Genomic DNA, 20,523 nt, shown 5'->3' on the forward strand with positions numbered 1-20,523 from the left:
ATCGTCGGCGAGTATGGTGGTAACCTGGGGGGGAGGTCCCACTCTTCCAATGTCTTGGGGAGGCACAGCTGTGTTATTTCTGCCGTCATGGTTTGGAGAGCCATCGATAAGATTTGACGTTAGAGCTGGTAGCGACTGGGGGGATGGACGCCTTGTGTCCTCATGTATTCCCTCTTATGCGACAATATTGTGATGGTGTTTTTCAATAGGACATTGCTCGTTCACACATGGCGTCTCTAGGAACTGCCGTGTAATGCTGAGGTTTCCTTGTGGTCAGCAAGCTAACCAGATCTGTCCCCAATAGAACATGTGTGGGACCAGCTTGGAAGTCAACTTCATACCAGTCCCAATATCCTGGATAGCAAAGAACAATTGCTACAGTTGTGAGCCAGTTTGCATCAGGGGAGTATTCAACGGTCTTATGGCATCCATCCCAACCGAATCAGTGCGTTTATCGAGGCCAGAGGCGGTGCAACGTGTTGCTGATAACGGGGTTCATACTAACAAGTTCCTAATAAATGTGAGTCGATATTGTCGTCGCTGAAATAACGTCACATGCGCTCTCAAACCGCGAAGTTTCATTTCTTTTCCTTCGCTTCTTCTGGATGCTTCATTTTATTGTCCGACAGCGCAAATGTGAAAAGAACTTTCGTAAAAAGGCGTTAATCATCCAGGTAACGTTATAGGTGCGCAAGCAGTAGTCGTAAAAATTTCTTTTCTCGATTTCTCGAAAAATAAGCGTTTGCAGAACCTATATATGATGATGAAAAGTGCTCGATTTTCCATTGTTTGTCGATCACCTCAATTCTGAGTCTGGTATGCGTAATGAATTAATGAGTGGTTTTTTCAAAAACGCCGGTCGTTGTGGCCGAGCGGTTCTAGGCACTTCAGTCCGGAACCGCACTGCTGCTACGGTCGCAGGTTCGAATCCTGCCTCGGGCGTGGATGTGTGTGATGTTCTTAGGTTAGTTAGGTTTAAGTAGTTCTACGTCTAGAAGACTGATGACCTCAGATGTTAAGTACCATAGTGTTCAGAGCCATTTTTTTCAAAAACAGCGGAAGCTTTTTCTGGGGGGGGGGGGGGGGATGGGGAGGGAAGATAAAAATCTGAAGAGTCCTTTTCAGGTGGTACACAAACGACCTGCCAAACACGAGCCGAATTGATTGGTTATGTCTGAGGTCTTCCACTTGTAATAGACTTCATTCTTATGGCCTCGGAAATGATTAAGTTGTTCCCGCTCATAATCGGCAAACGAAATACGACCTTTACACGTTGGATACATCGATTCTCACCCTATCAACGAAGTTAAGCAACGTCGGGCCCGGTTAATGCTTTGATTGATGACTGGCTGGGTTCGCCGGATGACGTTCGCTCAGGGTCAAGTGATGTCCAGTTGAAAGGCTTGCCCCAAGCCGTTACGCCGTACGACATCATTATTATTATCGGCAAATGACACGGTATGGGGTAAAATAATGCACTCCGGATACAATGATACTCTCCAAAATGGTTCAAATGGCTCTGAGCACTATGGGACTTAACAGCTACGGTCATGAGTTCCCTAGAACTTAGAACTACTTAAACCTAACTAACCTAAGGACATCACACAATACCCAGTCATCACGAGGCAGAGAAAATCCCTGACCCCGCTGGGAATCGAACCCGGGAACCCGTGATACTCTCCGCCTCGCAACATAACGGGCTTATGGACTACATGGGAAGCAGTAAATATAGAATGCACGAACGTAGAGTCACTCTTTTTGGCAAGTAATTTCACGACCTTGACTAGAACTCGAGAGTACGCACAGTGGCTTAAGCAGAGAGGGCAATGAGCGAGAGGAGGGGGTAAAATGTTTCGCCGTGGCGGGCTGGGCGCCGCGGAGGCGTGACTCGTGACGCAGCTGCTCACGTGCCGGGGTCGCGGGAAGCCGCTATTGCCCTGCGCCGCAGCGCCGCACGACTCTCAGTCGGAAGACGCCGCCGCCGACGCCACCATGACCGCCGCTGCAGGTAAGCCACTCCTCGCTAGTAGCAGCTGCTCGCTCCGCTTAGCCTATACAAATACTTCACACAGCAAACAGGTCTGGTTAAGCCTTCCAATCCAATTAAGCATTTCTAGTGACTGACACAAAGTTATATTCACTGAATCCTCGTAATGATTTGTAGGACCGAAACTCCAAACCAAAGTCTGTCTTCGCAATGAGTCGGTGACCTGTTTCAACCTACATGTTCAACACAGCAATCCATGGCTTACATCTGTGCATGCTGCTAACCACCATGCTGCGTGTAATGGAAGGTGCAAAGTGTACCAGTACAGACCAACATACCTCCGCATGCTCTTCCTTTTTCTTTTCAAGTCGCAAATGATATGCGGAAAGAAAGATCTTCGCCACATCTACATCTACATACACACTCCTTAAGCCACTGTAAGGTGCGTGACGGAGGGTATCCTGCTCCATTACTAGTCGATTCCTTTGCTGTTCCACTTGCAGATAGAGCGTGGTAAAAACGATTATCTATACGTCTCTGTACGAGCCCTAATCTCTTTAATATTATCTTTCTGGTCCTTATGCTAAATGTTCGTTGGCGACAGTAAAATCGCTCTGCAGTCAGCTTCAAATGCCAGTTCTCTAGTTTTTCTCAGTAGTGTTCCTTAAAGAGAACGTCGCCTTTCCTTCATTGATTCCCATTTGAGTCCCCGTAGCACTTCCGCAATACTTACGTGTTTTTCGAACCAACCGGTAACAAATCTAGCAGCCAGCTTCTGAATTGCTTCGATGCCTTCCTTTAATCCGACCTGGTGCGGATCCCAGACACTCCGATAGATCTTAACAGTAGGCTACACTAGTGATCAATATGCGCTCCTTTACAGGTAGACAACACTTTCCCAAAATTCCCCAAAAAAATCGAAGTCGACTATTCGCCTTCCCTACCACAGATCTTACACGCTCATTCCATTTCATATTTTTTGCAACGTTAGGCTTAGATATTTACTCGACATGTCAAGCAACAGACGACTAATATTGTATTCGAACATTTCCCACTCATCTATATTAACTCACATTTTTCTGCAGTTAGAACTAGCTGCCATTCATCACACCAACTAGAAATTATGTCTAAGTCATCTTTTATCCTCCTACAGTCACTCAACGACGACACCTTCTCACACGCCGCAGCATCAGCAAACTGCCACAGACACTGCTTACCCTATCCTCCGGAACATTTGTGTGTACAGAAAATAACAGTGAAACTGTCACACTTACGCAGGACACTCCTGACGATGCCCTTGTCTCTGATGAACACTCGCTGTCGACGACAACATACTGGATTCTGTTATTTAAGAAGTCTTAGAGTCACTCACATAACTGGGAGCCTATTCCGTATGCTTGTACCTTCGTTGGCAGTCGGCAGTATGGCGCCATGTCAAATGTCTTACGGAAATCTAGGACTGTGGCATCCGCCTGTTACCCGTCATCCCACGGTTCGCAGGATCTCATCTGAGAAATGGCCAAACTGAGTTTCCCACGAGCGATGTTTTCAAAAACCGTGTTGATTTGTGGATAGAAACTTTTCCCTCTCAAGGAAATTAATTACATTCGAACTGAGAAAATGTTCAAGGATTCTGTAGCAAATTGATGTTGAGGATAATGGTCAGTAATTTTGCGGATCCGTTCTTTTAGTCTTCTTATATACAGGAGTCACCTGAGTTTTTTTCCAGTCGCTTGGGGCCTTTCTTTGGGCGAGATATTCGAGATGAAAGCAAGCTGTGTAAGGGGCAAATGCTGTGTACTACATTTTCGTAAAACCGAAATGGGATTCCATCAGGTCCTGTCGACTTATTTGCTTTCATCTCTTTAAGTTGTTTCTCTACACCAGCGCTGCTTATTACTATAGCCTCCATACTGGGGTCTGTGCGGTGGTAGGACTTCTGCATGAATCACTCAGCATTTGAGGAAATGCAGCAACCACAGCTGATGATTATTTCGTGTGGCTCAAGTGATTGCTGTATGTCTTTCAGTTGGGTGCCGCTTCGGCTACTTGCGTGTCCGTAAGTTACCCAGGTTACCCGACAGGGGAATGGGACCTACAGTTTGAGAGGTGAATTCTAGGTTAATGGCAGACCTGAAACACCGGTAGTCTGACCTCAGTTCGATACCGCGAACATTCCAGGTGCGGCGCACGCTTTTTAGCGGCTGACTAGCAGGCCCGACAACTTATCACTTATTGTGTGGCAGAGGCAGTTCGATGTTTAGGAACAACCTCAAGAAATGGGGCGTCGTGCAGTATGGCGACTAACTGTGTCAGTTTGCGGACGGACAAACTTTCAGTTATCTTATGATGTTCCTCCTTTGTTCTGATTCGTGAAAAGGGCTGTAAATGGCACTGGCTAAAACAATGCTATTAGTGTAGCCAAATACTGGTCACGGCTTGCATAAATAGTGTATATAGTTTAAAGATTTGATTATCTCCCTTTGTGACCTGAGTAGCACTTTATATCCTTCGGCTGTAACTTCATTTATATATTGTCAATTGATTGATTTGTCCGTGTCTCATATATTCACTACAGGTTTGTTTGGTACTTCTGACATGAATAAATAAATATTTGTGTGAATAGGAGTTTGTCTTTCAATCATTTTAAACTTGCGAAATACATTTATTTATTTTCACGATGTTGCCTCTTTGGGCAGGAATGAAGAGTGGCAACAGAAGGCATTTTACCAGATGAATCAAGTTTTCATAGAGCGCGAGATGAAGATGAACATTAGCGAAACGAAATTCATGAAGTGCATAAGAGACAAAAACAGAACGCAGCGCACCTTGAAGACGAAAAGTTGATACATGTGACTACCTTCGGAAATTCTATAAAAGTGGATTTTCGAATAGCCCAAGGAGAATAACAATATCTCCTTGACTGTCAGAAAACTGTTCTTCAGTAACCTCATTTGGAGCGGATAGTTGTACGGGGCAGAAACTTGGAGGCGGTGGAAGGCGGAAAAAAATCTGCAGTCTGCCGAGATGACACTTAAACGAAGAAATTCTGAGAAGAGAGGGAGAGACAAGGAGCGTACTCAAAACTGTCAGCGCTAAAAGGAACAACGTGGTTATCCATGTACTTTGCCTTTCATCGCAGTTCACTATTCCTATTGCAGCAATGATGGAAGGACGGAAGCGGAGATGTTGACCTAGACAGGAGTTCATGGATGAAATTAAAGCTGTCAGGAGATGTCAGGGTTTCAGCAGACTGGCATAAAGAAGGCAGGAAGTATGAACGACCGCCCCATAGTTCGCGTTGAGAAGAAGAAGGCGGCTTCAGCACGTCGCTCGGAACGTGATACGTAGAGTGTCGGAGACATGAAGGGAATTCCTCATACCTGTCTGCGCTAGATCCTTATGGAGATAGTTACGATGTGTCAAATGTCTCCCAATATCACGTGGACGAATGCGATAAGGCTCTTCCTCTTAATTGCGGAATTAACGCAACGGTGTCAGCACAGCGTAGTCCATTGGAAAGCGTTTAGGGACCCAGCGAGTGTAACGTCTCCATCTTGCCGTCGGATCTCCAGCTGTGTCACACGCTCTTATTCCGAAAGGCACCACAGATATGTTCTAGAATTAACCCAAGACATTAATGTATGGTCTACTGATCAGAAAAGCTTCTCCACCACTGCTTCTCTCCTCACCAGCCAAAGACTAGTTGTTAAAATTCGTTTCGGGGCCAGAATTTTATCCGGCCACATACGAGCAAGCACTTCTTCATTACCAAACATCAGATAGTCGGACCTCATATGAATGTTGGAATAGTAAACAGGGAAATTGTATTGTGGAGGGCTTTTAAATAGCCATGGGAGACTGCTGGGGTTATCCTACAATAATGTAACTATAGGTACTTTGCTCATCCTTCTTCTATCCAGATGGTAATCTCGACCTCACAGCCTTGCTGTCGACAAAGTATTGCGAGGGCTACCATCACATTACTGGAAATGTAAAACTGTGTCCTGGAATTCCCAAAATTTACTGTTGTCTTTCTGACCTGCTCACGTATTATGCCATCGCCAAATTATAATCCGTGTCTGAGGTATCAGTTGTGTGACTCTGAGGATAATTGCCTTCCGAGATGAAACTTCGTGTCTGGTTTGCCTTTGATTAAAAAAAAATTAAAAATGAAAAGGAGGAAACAGTCTATTCAGTAACCTGTCTCTGTTGTGACGAGCGAAAATACTGCATCATATACTTTGTATACAAGTATATCTAAGTACATAAGTTAATTTAATTGTAATAGAGTGTTTTACGTAAAATATCTAATAAAGCACGTACAAACGTTTAGTTATTCAAACCGTCGCATCAGCGATAACATTCATATGCCGGCGTTTGCATGTCTCAGCATATTTGAAGATAAACTTTTTAGTGTGTGTTAACTTCTGCCTTTACGTTTTTCAGTCACCCACAACAACCATAACAATGCCTCAACGGAGAAGCCCGTGGCTTTCGAGGAAGCAGTTTCTTTAACAGGTGAGTAACGCTGTGTTTTGCGTAAATATCTACAAGAAGTGCATATTTTGTTTCTTCCACTCGTGGGCAGGAAGTGAATTGTCTTGAAAAATGGATCTATGAGCTTGATGGATTGTCCTCTGCTGGAAAGCGACAAATCGAACGACGGGCTATTTGTGGCCTGCGTTACGCGCGTCCACTTCTGGGACGCCAGGCCCGCTTATTGGAGACAATTCACGTTGACACTGATTGTTTACTGTGCATCTCCTTATGTCGCAGACTCTGTCCACGGGCCACTGAACACAGGCGCACAACATACAAAGGCTCCATGTTGTATCGATCTTACTCTAACAGAAAAAGGACTGTTAGTAAAATACTTTTTCTGTAGTAGGCAGTTACTTCTGAAAAATCTATTAGTCTCTAAGTTTCAAAATACATCTCAAAGATTCAAATAAAGATATAGATATCTTCACTTTCTGAAATGTAGCTACAGCAATTTCTGCTGCAATTATTGCAGATACAAACAGACAAATTCAATTGCGTTTCAGTCTACGAAATCTGATAAGTAGTTTAGGGGAAATTATAATATTAGAAGTTAGGATTTATCTGTCATTTAACATCAAATCGATTTCTGTAGTATCCCGAAGTTCATCTTCGATAGGGATCTGTTGTGTTCGACTGACACTAATCACAATTGGCGAGGCTCTGCATGTGGTCTGAACGACGTATCAAACGGACGCCAATGGACTTACGATTCACCTGATAATTAAGGCAAAGCGCTCTTGTTTCTGACAGAGGCAAGAGATATATATGAATGTGTAAACTGAAGGGATTTTTTAAAAGACGAAACTGAGATATAAAGAATGTTAAATAATAACTTCGGTTGTAAAATAATTAATTTCGAGATATACACTTACATCACTTCAGCAGCGGCAACAAAAAGGAAATCGCAAAGGAATGTGATCATATGCATGGTAATTAAATTCCATTAGTGTCATCAAGTATGCGATAAGTTCATCGCCTGCAGGAATACGAATTTTCAGCCGTCGGTGCCAGTACTTTTGGAAAGGCTGTAGAGATTCCTTCGATATCGTAGCACACACTGTAACAATGAGATGTTTCAATCTTCTTTGGTTTTTGGAACTTGCGCATAGACTTAACTTTCGAGCTAATCCAAGAGGAAAGGCGTTGGCGTCCCATAAGGAAAACGTGTAGGGCACGCTCTGACGTTGTACCTAGCTATTGGGAAAGAGCTGGCTGGGTGAGCGCATCCCTGGCCACACATGAGTAGTGAGCCGTGCACTCACCGTGCTGGTACCACATACATGTTCGTGTTTTTGTGGTACTTCAAAGAGGGTCGGTAGCTTTTCGGTGAAAAACTGTGTTTGTCTGTTAGTCGAAAAGGTTTCTTCAACGAAGAAGGAATTACAGTTATGTAGTCCCTATGATAATGCATATTTCTTACGTTCAGTTTTCCATGATCTGTATACGTTTCTTCATTAGTAGAGAGATTTCTTCGCGGAAATAACCTATTCAGAGCAGAGTGAAACCGTGCTGGTTAACCCGCACGTGAAATGACGCATAGAAGCTGTCTGTGCACAAGATGTCAACACTGGACTGATGTATTTCAGAGGCACTCGGCATTTCTCTGGAACTAATATGTGCAGTACGACAATAGCTGTGAGGATATCTTTTTTGTTCACTATGCTCGTACTTAGCTTGCCCTTTACCTTCTGCACAATATTCCAATGTCTTTCAGAAAGAATTAGTTGGACATCGGCTGAGCTGTCATTCTTGTTGAACATCGTTTGCCAGGATCATTTGCCCAGTACCACTCAACTATTCACTTTGCGTTTGCTCTGCTGTTGCCTTCAAGAAGTGAAATAATTTCATTTAATTTGTAAAATTTTTTTTTCAACGTAGCCAGCGCTCGATACACGTAAATTATAGAATCATAATATAAAGCTACCTTCCTCTGTACTCCTTTCGTACCGGTATCTTGGAAGTGCAACACTGTTTATTCCTTACCTGACGAGATGTACTTCTCCATTTTGATGTGAAATCACAAACTTATCCGTTAAACAGCAACCATTTAGTATTTAAAACAGATAACTCCCAGGTTCTAAATAGCGTATTTTCTCAGAAACTACTTATTTGATTTCGTAGAGTTAAATGCGGTGAATTTGTCTCTTTCAGTTCAACGATACTAGCAGTTGAAATTACTGGAGTTACGTTTGAAAAAGGGAAGTTGTTACCGATATCTCTGCAGTCACCATAGCTATGACAAGAAATAATACATAGTTTAATGAGGGCTTTCTTATGACTCATTTGGGTGGGAACAGCAATACGATACTCAAATAACTTACGGGAATGTAGCCGGGTTATGTCATCCACACCGCCGATATTTCGACAAGGGCACACCCTGCCATACCTTGAAAATGGCAGGGTGCGCTCCTGTCGAAATATCGGCGGTTGTCGGACGACGTCACACGACTGCATTCACGTAAGTTATTCGAACATTGTACGAGCCGGGAGAAACTCAGGTGTCAGCAATACGATATCTTAAACGATTCCGGAAGTATTTGAGGTGAACAGCATAGCTGACTCTCACTTGGTATACTTGAGCATTGTGTTGGAATAATAAACATTTTCTCGCAACTTTCGACTCTCATAATTTATGTAAGTGCCTTGAAGAGAAACATAAGACATTACTAGTTCTTCTTACGGAGCAGCCGATGCTGTACAAGTCCATTTAAAAAAATGGGGAAACCGCAGATGGGTTTCGGAACGGTTAAAGTTCCAACATCTGGTGTAAACAGTAATAAAAAATATTCTGTTACACGCGAATGGGAGGGGATCACAAATCTGAAATGTCAGATAAAGGAACTACGGTGCTAAAATTTCTAAATTAAACAAATTACAAGAGAGAACAGGACGTTACCTACAAATAAAATCACTCAAGCATTTGAAGCCTTCCTCACTCAAATGTTGTCAAGGAACCGAGGGTTCCGTGTCAAAGGGGAAAAGGGACCTAAAAAATCCCCCCCCCCCCCCCCCCGTGCTGCGCGAGCGGGAATACAAACAGGAAAACTGTGTAATAGTAAATACTAGCCGTGAATACTGAAGCCGCGCACAACCCAAGCGCAGACGCTGTACGAAACAGACAACAGATTGGTGAATTGTTTAAAGTGGGAAAGCGGGAACTAACAGTAGAAAGTAGACGAAACCATCACAACGTTAAAAAGAAAGAGGACCTGTGCGGATTTAAAGAACATAAATACATGGCCAATTCCAGGTCAGCTCTGACGATGCATTTGACTGACAACCAGCATCAGCTGCAGTAGGTTAGTCATGAACGAACTGTCTTATACACATGTAGTGTAGTGTAGAGAAAGGTGGAATGCTCGATGTTTTGGAAGATACTGAAATCTGAGCAAGTCTTCATTCCCATTCTCTCGATACAATTAATGAACGAACAAACCTCTAACACTAAAATAGTTTAATTAGGACATTATCTAAGCACATTAAGATATCCACATAATGTAGTATTATTCCTCGTTTTTTAAGTTTCGGCAGGAGCACTTGGAGGTATGGAGGAGAGTCGCCATGTCCTGCACAGAACACAGGCGTAATCTTAAACGTCATGCACTCTCTCAGTCTCGAAAATTATTCAGGGTACAGTGTGGGCACAGTAAAATGGCCGGATGATTAGAGGGATTTTCGGAAAGTAAGTTCCGATCGCTTGTGAAAGGGAAACCACTGTGAAAATGCGATGCAGTTTTGCACAGATGTGTTGGGTGTTGTCTGTAGTATACCTGTCGATCGCGGCAGGTCGCTCTTTCCAATTCCGAACGCACAGTGAACACGTAAAGATGCCTAGAAAATAGTGGCTCCAGGCCAAATATGAGGGCCTGCTGAGAGATTTCGCCTGATGCCATGCAGTTTCCGATGGGAAACGCTCACATGAAGCGCTGGCTGTGAAGATAGCATTTTGGCACAGACAACGAGGTGCAGAAGATGTTTAGAGAATCGGCGGAAAGCACAGACGGCTGCCTTCCATGAGGAGGTTATTGGAAAGTTGGTACAGCGCTACGATAAACGTGTATGTCAGAGCGGCAGCTATGTAGAGAAGTAGCTGTAAGGTATAGCTAACTATCGCAAATAAAACAGCATTGATTTTCACGGTGGTTTCCTTTTCGCGATCGATCGGAACTAACTTCCCCAGTACCCCCCCTCCCCCCCCCCCCCCCAATATTTCATGGACCTTAAGAAAGGCAACCCAGCTTACATTATCTATACCGGGGAATACGATGTATGTAGGCTTTTCCTCTCCAGTTTTATTTTACTCATTCTGTACAAAGATGGTAGTGACATGAGTGTTTCTTGGAAGAACTGCACAATGTTGTCATTTTAATTCTATTTATTGCAACAATTTTAAGGTAATGTATAGAAAGTTTACGAAAACGCATTTTGTGATAACGTAGTCTAATTTTACACAAACAGGAAACTTTCTTGTTATGTTATTGAAAATTGGTGAACGTAATGTTCGAACGAAATTTTAGGAATAAATCATATTTTTATCTAATCCAAATTGGAACTGAGCACCTAACGCATGAAAATTTCAGTTAAATGTGACAAAAAAGAAAAAAAGATCTGCTCGTGAATCGAGTACCAAGCAGTCACCCGTTTGATTTTGGTAAGAGAACAGATCACTAGGTTCGTACTTAACCTGTTCTTACGTTTTCTGGTCAAAAGACTTTCTACTTTTTACCAGCGTATGAAAAAAAGATTTATTCATATTACTTACAGTGAGAAAACTTGTCTTAAATAGGCCAAAAGAACGGCGCCTCAGTACTGCAGCAATTGTCTTGCAAACTGTGGTACGTGTGTTTTGTGAAATTGAGTGAATACTTGAGAAGAAATTTTTTTGCTGTTAGCTGCTGATAATGGCCTTGTTATTAAAATGTCAGCACTTACGAAAATATAATTCTTTTGGTGTACGTTTATTTTTGCAAAGTCGGGATCGAATTCTCAAGGAGGGAGACCGGGGGGGGGGGGAGGGGGGGGGGGGGAGAGCGGAGGAATCTAGCTCCACCCATCGACTCCGAGCACTCGGGCAGCTGAAGGGTGTGGGGGTGGACAGCCGTGTGTTTGTGAGACAGTGTTAGCACTACACATTAGAGATGGGCAAACTGAAACACGTAACTGTTTCGAAACAAATGAAACAGTACAATGTAATGTTTCGATACGCTGTTTCGAAACAGTGAAACAGTTGGTGTTTTGTAATATAATAAACCTACACATTTTATCATCTTGAATGTCCGTATAAACACAAATGAGGTGCGAAAGCGCTAATCATGTTGCAGAAAGTATGAAACTATCACTTAGGCGTCTTGGCAGTTTCGTATTCCCTGCAGCAAATGTGCTGCTTTCGTGTCGTGTGATTTTTATACTTTTCCATTGGCTGAGGACAGCCATAGCTGAAGACAGAAGAGCCACCACGAACGGAACTGGAGGTGGGAGCAAACTGCAGAAACAACAGATATGTTACTGGGATTCCCACATTCAGTTAGTATGGGTAATATACCCATCCTGCTAATTTCCATGCAGACAAATGGAATCATTAAGAATAATAGGCACAGTGACTATAGACTCACAAATAACGCCAAATAATTCGAATAAATAACAAAATATAACAGAAAAAAACTTTGTCTTTCAAGGTGTTTCGAACCGTTACTATAAATTCACCATGCTTTCTAGTCCTTCCCGTTCACCATTACACTATCAGTGATATGTCAAACAGATTGCTTGCAATTATACCTACATCAAATTTATGTATATGTCTAATAACTGTCACTCTACGCCTTTTTTTATTCAAAATGTTGTAGGCTTACATACGTTTCTTAATATGATTACTGTACATCAACAGAGAAGCGTATGGTATCAAAAAGTGTAATTTAACTGAATGATTTTCGCATATTTATTATTTTGAATGTGAATAGTATGCGTTGTTTTATTGTTTGGTTAGTGTTTATAAAGCAGATGTTACTCCATTTCAGGATATGACAGTCAGCTAGAAACGAAGCTTTATTTTCGGATATCTTAAGCTTCATGCTATTGCTTGTCAAAAAGATTTCGACACTCTTGAAAGTGTTTCATGAAGTGGTATGTTAAATGTGTTTCAGTACCTGTGCCGAGCCCGAATCTCGTCCGACACAGAGGGGAATGAAACGTCTCTGTTTCGATACAAGTAATCCGTTCCAAGCACAGGTGGACTGAAACAGCCTTATTTTGAAACAACGATACAGTTTCTGTGTCTGGCTCGAGATAGAATCTGGTCCAGTTATCCGAGACAGGAGCGGAATGAAACACCACTGTTTCGAAACAGTGAACCGTAGCCGTTCCGAAACACTGAAACAGTTCCACGCATCGATACACTGTATCGAAACATAGAAACAGTGGCCAAGTCTACTACACATGTACTTACTGGTTTGACGCGGGAGGGTACGACAATCACATTGTAAAGGCGCTAAGTTGCACGTGGGTAGTGTGTAGTTAGATTACCTATGCTGGCAACGACCGTGGTTCAGGGAGTTATGAGAAAATACTAGCTATTTATCATTTGGATATCGTCGCTCTAATCTAATCTTTCAGCAGAAGTTGTTGGTGCTTCATATCTATGATGACAATGGATGAAATCTACTGACGTGACTGTTGTCAGTAGACTGACGCTTGAAGCGCCTCTGTCGTTATTTAATGAAATAGTCATTATCTCCACTGACTTTTCTAAGACAGTCTCACCCTGCCATGCTCTTTCCATGATAGTCTATGTATGATTAACAATTTTCTTTCCGTCTTCAAGGTTTGCGATCCTACAGCTTCTTTTGTGTCTCAGCTGCAGACCGGGTAAATTTATTATTATTTCTGGCAACATAATCATTAGTTTGGGCCCACATCAATACTTATTGTGCTGACATGTCAGTGTTAAGGAGGTAGTATAATTATTGTATGCCCATATGGTGTTTCCAGTCCATCGACTTCGTACCTGGTGAAATGTGGTTCGTGGAGAGCTGCATCAATTCCATTATAATAAGATTATCACTCGTAAGTTGCAAGACTGAAGCCAATAAATCACTCACTCCTATAGGATTGCTATGGTCAGCGTGTTACCAAGAATAAGAAAATGATAAGGAAAATACCAAAAACAATTGTCGACAAGTTTCCCAAATTTGGTTTCCTGAGTCTGCAAACCACCGGGTAAATTACTACGATTCACTTCTTCATGATAATCTTCTTTCTTCTTTGACTTAAATGCAAGAGACTGTTTGTGATAAAACTGTGCGAGATGTCTGCTTGCATTACCGTTGATTCTTTAGTTGTACAGCCTGTAAAGCTCTGTTTATGAGTGTGGGCAGTACTATCCCAAGTTTCATCAAGCCACACCACTTAGCCGATATTCACTACACGGATGTACCATAGAAATTGTCATCAGCATGCAGCTATAGTATATCCTCCTCCTCCATCAACAACTATGACCACTATAATGAAATTCCACTTTGTGTAAAACTGTGAATAAGATGTGGGACTGCCTTGAAAATGTTGCCTTAAACGTGTTGAGTGTTACACGTCCCTTTCCACAGTAATAACCATAAACGCGGCTATTGAATCCTCAGGAAAGGAATAGAGTTCAAAGCTTGGATGTTTCCCAGCTTCCTCTTCTTTCTCGATCATCTCCTTGCCAATTTTCACAACAACGGTTTTGTTTATATTCAAAGAATCGATTATCTTGTTAACGGAGAGCAGCTAGTACGTAACACGCAAATTGTTTCTCTTGACTCTCTTGTTACGGCAATCCCGTGTCCGAGAGAACATCGAATTTTTCCATTCGTAACTTCCGACAAACTTGCTTCCGTTATTGTTCAATATAACACAACAAATTACAGTAACAACAAACAAAATAATAATTTTCGCAAACATAAAAACGAACACAAACAAAATCACCTTCTGCAACGAACCCTCACACAGAACAACATGTTGCCTGAAACTGAAGCGTAGAATAAGCAGGAAGCGTTGCAGTGGTGGGGTGCAGATTTGGCAACCACGTTGCTTGCTGCGGCTCCAGGTCTTGTGGGAATGCCTAAACGAGTGCCGTGCCTGCGGTGTGGATCTCACCCCATTAGTTCTGTCGTAACTGTCGATCATGAGCTAATTTTTAACAGCGTGTAATTTTCCTACCTTTTTGTGTTATAATACGATCAGTCTTACAGATACACAACATTTTTATGCAGAACTGTTTTGTGAAACAAGAGGTTTATTTTTCAGGATCGTAAATTTGACATTCTGCAAGTTTGCTTACTCTATGCGACAGGATACTTCTTCGAAAATGTCTTTCTGTCTTTTATATTGCTTTCTTTCTTACCAAAGGACTCATTAAATAAGTGAACTCCTTACGTACGTGGAAGTCAGGGTGTCAGCTTTTCAAACAGCGAAGTCACATATTATTACTGCATTACATAATAAACATAAATTTACAGCTACAGAAAAAACACTGTTACCATTTACAGATAATGCTAGAAACTTAAATGATGGGAATACGGGCGGGACCTTACGTAAAGAGTTGCAGCTGTTAGCGCGTCAACAGAGAGATATATGAAGCGCACGACAATGTACACACGGAGATATGCACTGTACACAGACGAAAAACTTAGGAAGTTTATCAGACTTCAGAGCAAATTGTGGCAGTAATTTGACACAGCGTTTCTTAATCTTTTCGATGTCCATTTTTATAGTTTTTATGTTTTTAATCCAACATTATGAAAATGGTTTACTTGCAACAAATGTAACCAATTTATTTGCTTCAAAAAGCAATTTAAAAACTAACCCAAAAGCCCATGAAGTAATTTAAATTTAAAATCACAATCAAAAAGGAACTCTCAATTTAAATTCGAGTGAGCTGAGCGCTAGTGGTTCCGGTTTTTCCAAATATACTTATATGGAATTTTACGGATAAAAGTTGAGACCGCACGCACATTCTGCTTCAAGTCTGAGGCGGAATTTAATTTTTAATGTTAGATAAACTGAGAAACCCGTTCCCTACATTTATATAATCTACAAATTGTAAAAGTACCAACATCTTGCGACAATTGAGAATATTCAGTTTTGACCTGTCCAGAATTACGCTTGTGGCACTGGTGGTCATTTGTAAAACTTTAATTAAAAGCTTCATTCAAACCTTTGGATAACTACTTCTATAAATGTCTCTCCTATTCCAACCCCCCCGTCTGCTAAAAAGCCTTTTACTTGTTGAGATACAGACATACTCAATTGAGCACATAAACATTATACAGAATACTATGTCTTACAAGTAAGATTTTTTTGTAGTCAGCAATTAAGTTTACTTGTTTGCCTAGAAGGGTTAAATAAAAGTCTTTGACTTTTTAAAAACTATGCATTTCGGCCAGAAACTCAGTTGAAGCCGTAGAGCTACTTGGGAGAACTTCCTGAATATAACAAACTGATAGTTATCTATACTGGCCAAGAATCCTAAAAACGTAAGCATTTCATCATATTTTCTAAGGTTTTTAGAAAATGATCCGGACTGATTTCTTGCAGAAGCTCTAATTGGCCTAAATTCTATTCGCGCTATTTCGTTTGTATCATTTCACTACTATCATAACTATCCCTAGTAAACTAGTTGGTTGTTAAATCCGAAGCATAAGCTCCAAGTTTTGCACCTTAAAGGGCTTTTTTTAAGCCACCCCTCAATCCCGCAACAAAATGTGAAAAACCTTTTTAAGGCGAAAAATTCACTGGCAGCTATATTTTAAGCCGAATACAGTTTAAATGGTTACATACATTGGTAACATTGTTGTTAATGGCGGATTATAAAACCAAGACAGTTAATACATTTAGAGCATAAAATAGAAACGACTTATCAACAGAGTTGTGGAGGACAGATTAGTTAAACAAATAAACAATTATAAACCAATAGGAGAGAGACATGTAGGATGACCGAGGAACAGAACAGTGAAGACAGAACAGGCTGCAGGCTTACGGTATGAACTGAAGAATGAGATGATGACAACTGATACAAACACTTATTTTTATATAATTTTTTAAAAGTTTGGGAAAGACGAAGGATAAATTTGAGGATTATAAAGCTTAATACAGCTCATCGCTCTGATGATAGATGACAGTGCACTGTGGCACAGATACAGGTGGTGGTTTGAAGGGCTTACTACACTATAATGGCTTCTTGAGAAATTGTTTCCTCACTTTTGATGTTGCCTGAAACGATAGGGAGCTGGGTGGGGAATGGAAAGGTACTGGGGCCACAAAATAAAGTGTTATAGAAAAGTCGGATGTTAACGCAAAAAATTAAATCTTTTACAATTAGAAAATACACACTTAAATATTAACTGATTATTCAAGAAGATCAATTGATAACAGTAAGTCGCCGAGCAAACGGCTTAAGGTCCACTGATAATTGCGAAGCCAGAAGCCAGAATAATGTAACGTTTATAGTAACTGCAATATGTCTGACAAAGGATTATAGGTTAAGATCATCAAACAATTATTCTTTGTAGCTGCACAAACAGCTTGAAATTCAATAACAAGCGTTTTCCAAGCCAAAACCAAAATAATTTATTTAACAGTTATAATACAAACGGCTGACAAAGACTCACAGGTCAAGACCAATCAAATAATTACTCTTGGTAACTGCGCTAGCTGCTTAAAGCTCTATAATAAAGGCCTACCACAACTAAGTGAAAATAATTTAAAAGTACCAAGCAGCTGCAACGGGAAGAGAAACAGACAAATACAGGTCAAGGTCATCAGTTGATGAAACCAATAACTACACTTAGCAAATACACAAACAAACCATCGAAAAGACGCTAACGAATATGTTGTTGTTGTTGTTGTCTTTAGGCGTGAGACTAGTTTGATGCAGCTCTCCATGCTGTTCTATCCTGTGCAAGCTTCTACATCTCCCCGTACCTACTGCAACCTACATCCTTCTGAATCTGCTTAGGGTATTCATCTCTTGGTCTCCCTCTACGATTTTTACCCTCCACGCTGCCTCCAATACTAAATTGGTGAACCCTTGATGTCTCAGAACATGTCCTACCAACCGATCCCTTCATCTAGTCGAGTTGTGAGACAAACTACTCTTCTCCCCAATTCTATTCAATACCTCCTCATTAGTTATGTGATCTACCCATCTAATCTTCAGCAGTCTTCTGTAGCACCACATTTCAAAAGCTTCTATTCTCTTCTTGTCCAAAGTATTTATCGTCCATGTTTCACTTCCATACATGGCTACACCCATACAAATACTTTCAAAAACGAGTTTCTGACACTTAAATCTGTACTCGATGTTAACAAATTTCTCTTCTTCAGAAACGCTTTCCTTGCCATTGCCAGTCTACATATTATATCCTCTATACTTCGACCATCATCAGTTATTTTGCTCCCCAAATAGCAAAACGCCTTTACTACTTTAAGTGTCTCATTTCCTAATCTAATTCCCTCAGCATCACCCGACTTAATTCGACTAAATTCCGTTATCCTCGTTTTGCTTTTGTTGATGTCCATCTTATATCCTCCTTTTAAGACGCTATCCATTCCATTCAACTGCTCTTCCAAGTCCTTTGCTGTCTCTGACAGAATTACAATGTCATCGGCGAACCTCAAAGTTTTTATTTCTTCTCCATGGATTTTAATACCCACTCCGAATTTTTCTTTTGTTTCCTTTACTGCTAGCTCAATATACAGATTGAATAGCATCGGGGAGGGGCTACAGCCCTGTCTCGCTCCCTTCCCAACCACTGCTTCCCTTTCATGTCCCTCGACTCTTATAGTTGCCATCTGGTTTCTGTACAAATTGTAAATAACCCTTCGCTCCCTGTATTTTACCGCTTCCACCTCCAGAATTTGAAAGAGAGTATTCCAGTCAACAATGTCAAAAGCTTTCTCTAAGTCTACAAATGCTAGAAACGTAGGTTTACCTTTCCTTAATCTATCTCCAAAGATAAGTCGTAGGGTTAGTATTGCCTCACATGTTCCAATATTTCTACAGAAACCAAACTGATCTTCCCCGAGGTCGGCTTCTACCGGTTTTTCCATTCGTCTGTAAAGAATTCGCATTAGTATTTTGTAGCCGTGGCTTAATAAACTGTTAGTTCGTTAATTTTCACATCTGTCAACATCTGTTTTCTTTGGGATTGGAATTATTATATTCTTCTTGAAGTCTGAGGGTATTTCGCCTGTCTCATACATCTTGCTCATCAGATTGTAGAGTTTTGTCAGGACTCGCTCTCCCAAGGCTGTCAGTAGTTCTAATGGAACACAAATCCAGAAAAAATAGTTCAACTTGATGTAGAGTCATAACAACTGTGAAGTAGAATTCATTTGTTTTTGGAAGCACGCAGAGATCACTAATTTCTCGGATCTTTTCTCTCCTCAGTTATTTCCTTGTTTTCACCAACAAGCCCTTGGTGGAGAAGTTTCTCAGTGGATGCAGTATTGGCAAGATAAGAAAAGAGACACTAATAAAGTAGCTGAAACACTGGGTTAATGGTGTGAATAAATTAATCATAGACACTTAAACTGAACTATTTAATCGTCAGTACAAAAAAATCCTAATAGCTCAGTTTCCCCTTGGGTTTTTTATTTCTTTTTTTTCACATTTGCGGGTTCTTGTCAGACCTGTTCAGACACCGCATTGAAAGTGTCCCTAGCAGAATTAAGCCCATCATGACAAATAAGGGTGGAGACACCACATACGTCTCGAAATGTTCACGATTTAAGACTACATTTGATCGCACTTTCTGGTGCATTACAATGGACGAACATCGGAGACTTACATATACATAAAGCTGATATTTGACAACCACTGGCCATTCTGCGAGCTCCTCAGTACTTTTGGTAGACTATCAAAAAAGCACACAACGAAAGGATGCTATGGCGTTATTGATCAGGACACCCTGTAAAGGCTTTTTTGGTCGCCTATTGCAAGTCCTTTTAATCGACGCCAGTTCGGCGACCTTCGCATCGGTGATGATGAAATGATGATGGCGACAACACAACACACAATCCCTGAGCGGATAATACCTCCTACACAGCCATATGGCCATCAACCTTGCTATACACTCATCTGTGGAGGCGGAGAAAACACACTATAAGCATATCCGCGGGAGGCGTGAAGCTAATACCGCGTATCACCACATCTAGTCTATGCAATGGGCTATACTTAGCAAGAAAAAGAGACTATAGATTTCTGTAGATTTCTGCAGGCGTGTCACATCCAACTAGGGCCATTCATCGACGATTAAATCCCGCAGAGCCATCAAATTAAGGAGACTTTGGTTGCTACGTTTCACCTGCTGGTCCAAACAGTCCAAGATATTTTCTTTGGAATTACCATCGGGCGATTTAGCGAGCCACTCGAGTTGCTGTAAGGTGCTTGAGTCTTCGTCAGATCTGGAAAGTATGAGATCAACCCTGTTAACGCGGTTGGTGTGTTGTTGGAGGACGGGATTGTCGGTGACATACTCTTCATGAAGACGTTCCACAAAGAGTAACAGTTTCCCACCAAGAATATTGAAACATACATCTTGGCTAATGTTCATGGCAATCTGAATGACAAGACGCAAGTCATGACATGTAAAACACCGGCAAAACTTCCGTGAATCACCTTCGACCTGAACTCCATCCTCCACCCACTGAGGATTAATCGACTCTTAGGGCCACCGGTGCGCTCAGCGCCCTTTATCTCTTGAGAAGAGACAAAATCGCGACTCTTCATATAATACTGCATACTTCCAGTTAGCTAATGACCAGTTTCTGACCTGTTTGGCACAGTGGTGACATATAGATTTATGTGACGCTATGGCCAAACGCCTTCTGCAAAGTATCCGACTCCAAATATCCATTACATTCATTTCTCTTCGCAATGTAATATCGAAAACGGTTTTATATTGACCTGCCTTCACAGACAGCAGCAATTCTTCTTGGGTCAGAAGCCGATCGGAACT

At 41.4% G+C, this 20,523-nt stretch overlaps 1 protein-coding gene across 1 annotated transcript in view; it reads left to right on the forward strand.

Moving 5' to 3' along the window:
- The first annotated feature begins 1,948 nt into the window (after positions 1-1,948).
- LOC126484850 (synaptic vesicle glycoprotein 2A-like) overlaps positions 1,949-20,523 on the forward strand; it is a 116,375-nt gene continuing 97,800 nt past the window's right edge. Inside the window, exons 1-2 of the mRNA XM_050108449.1 lie at positions 1,949-2,008; positions 6,437-6,508. Coding sequence (XP_049964406.1) covers positions 1,993-2,008; positions 6,437-6,508 — 88 coding nt within the window. The 5' untranslated portion in view covers positions 1,949-1,992. The remainder of the gene's footprint in view (positions 2,009-6,436; positions 6,509-20,523) is intronic.

Source organism: Schistocerca serialis, chromosome 1 (genome assembly GCF_023864345.2).
Source record: "Schistocerca serialis cubense isolate TAMUIC-IGC-003099 chromosome 1, iqSchSeri2.2, whole genome shotgun sequence".
Taxonomy (NCBI): domain Eukaryota; kingdom Metazoa; phylum Arthropoda; class Insecta; order Orthoptera; family Acrididae; genus Schistocerca; species Schistocerca serialis.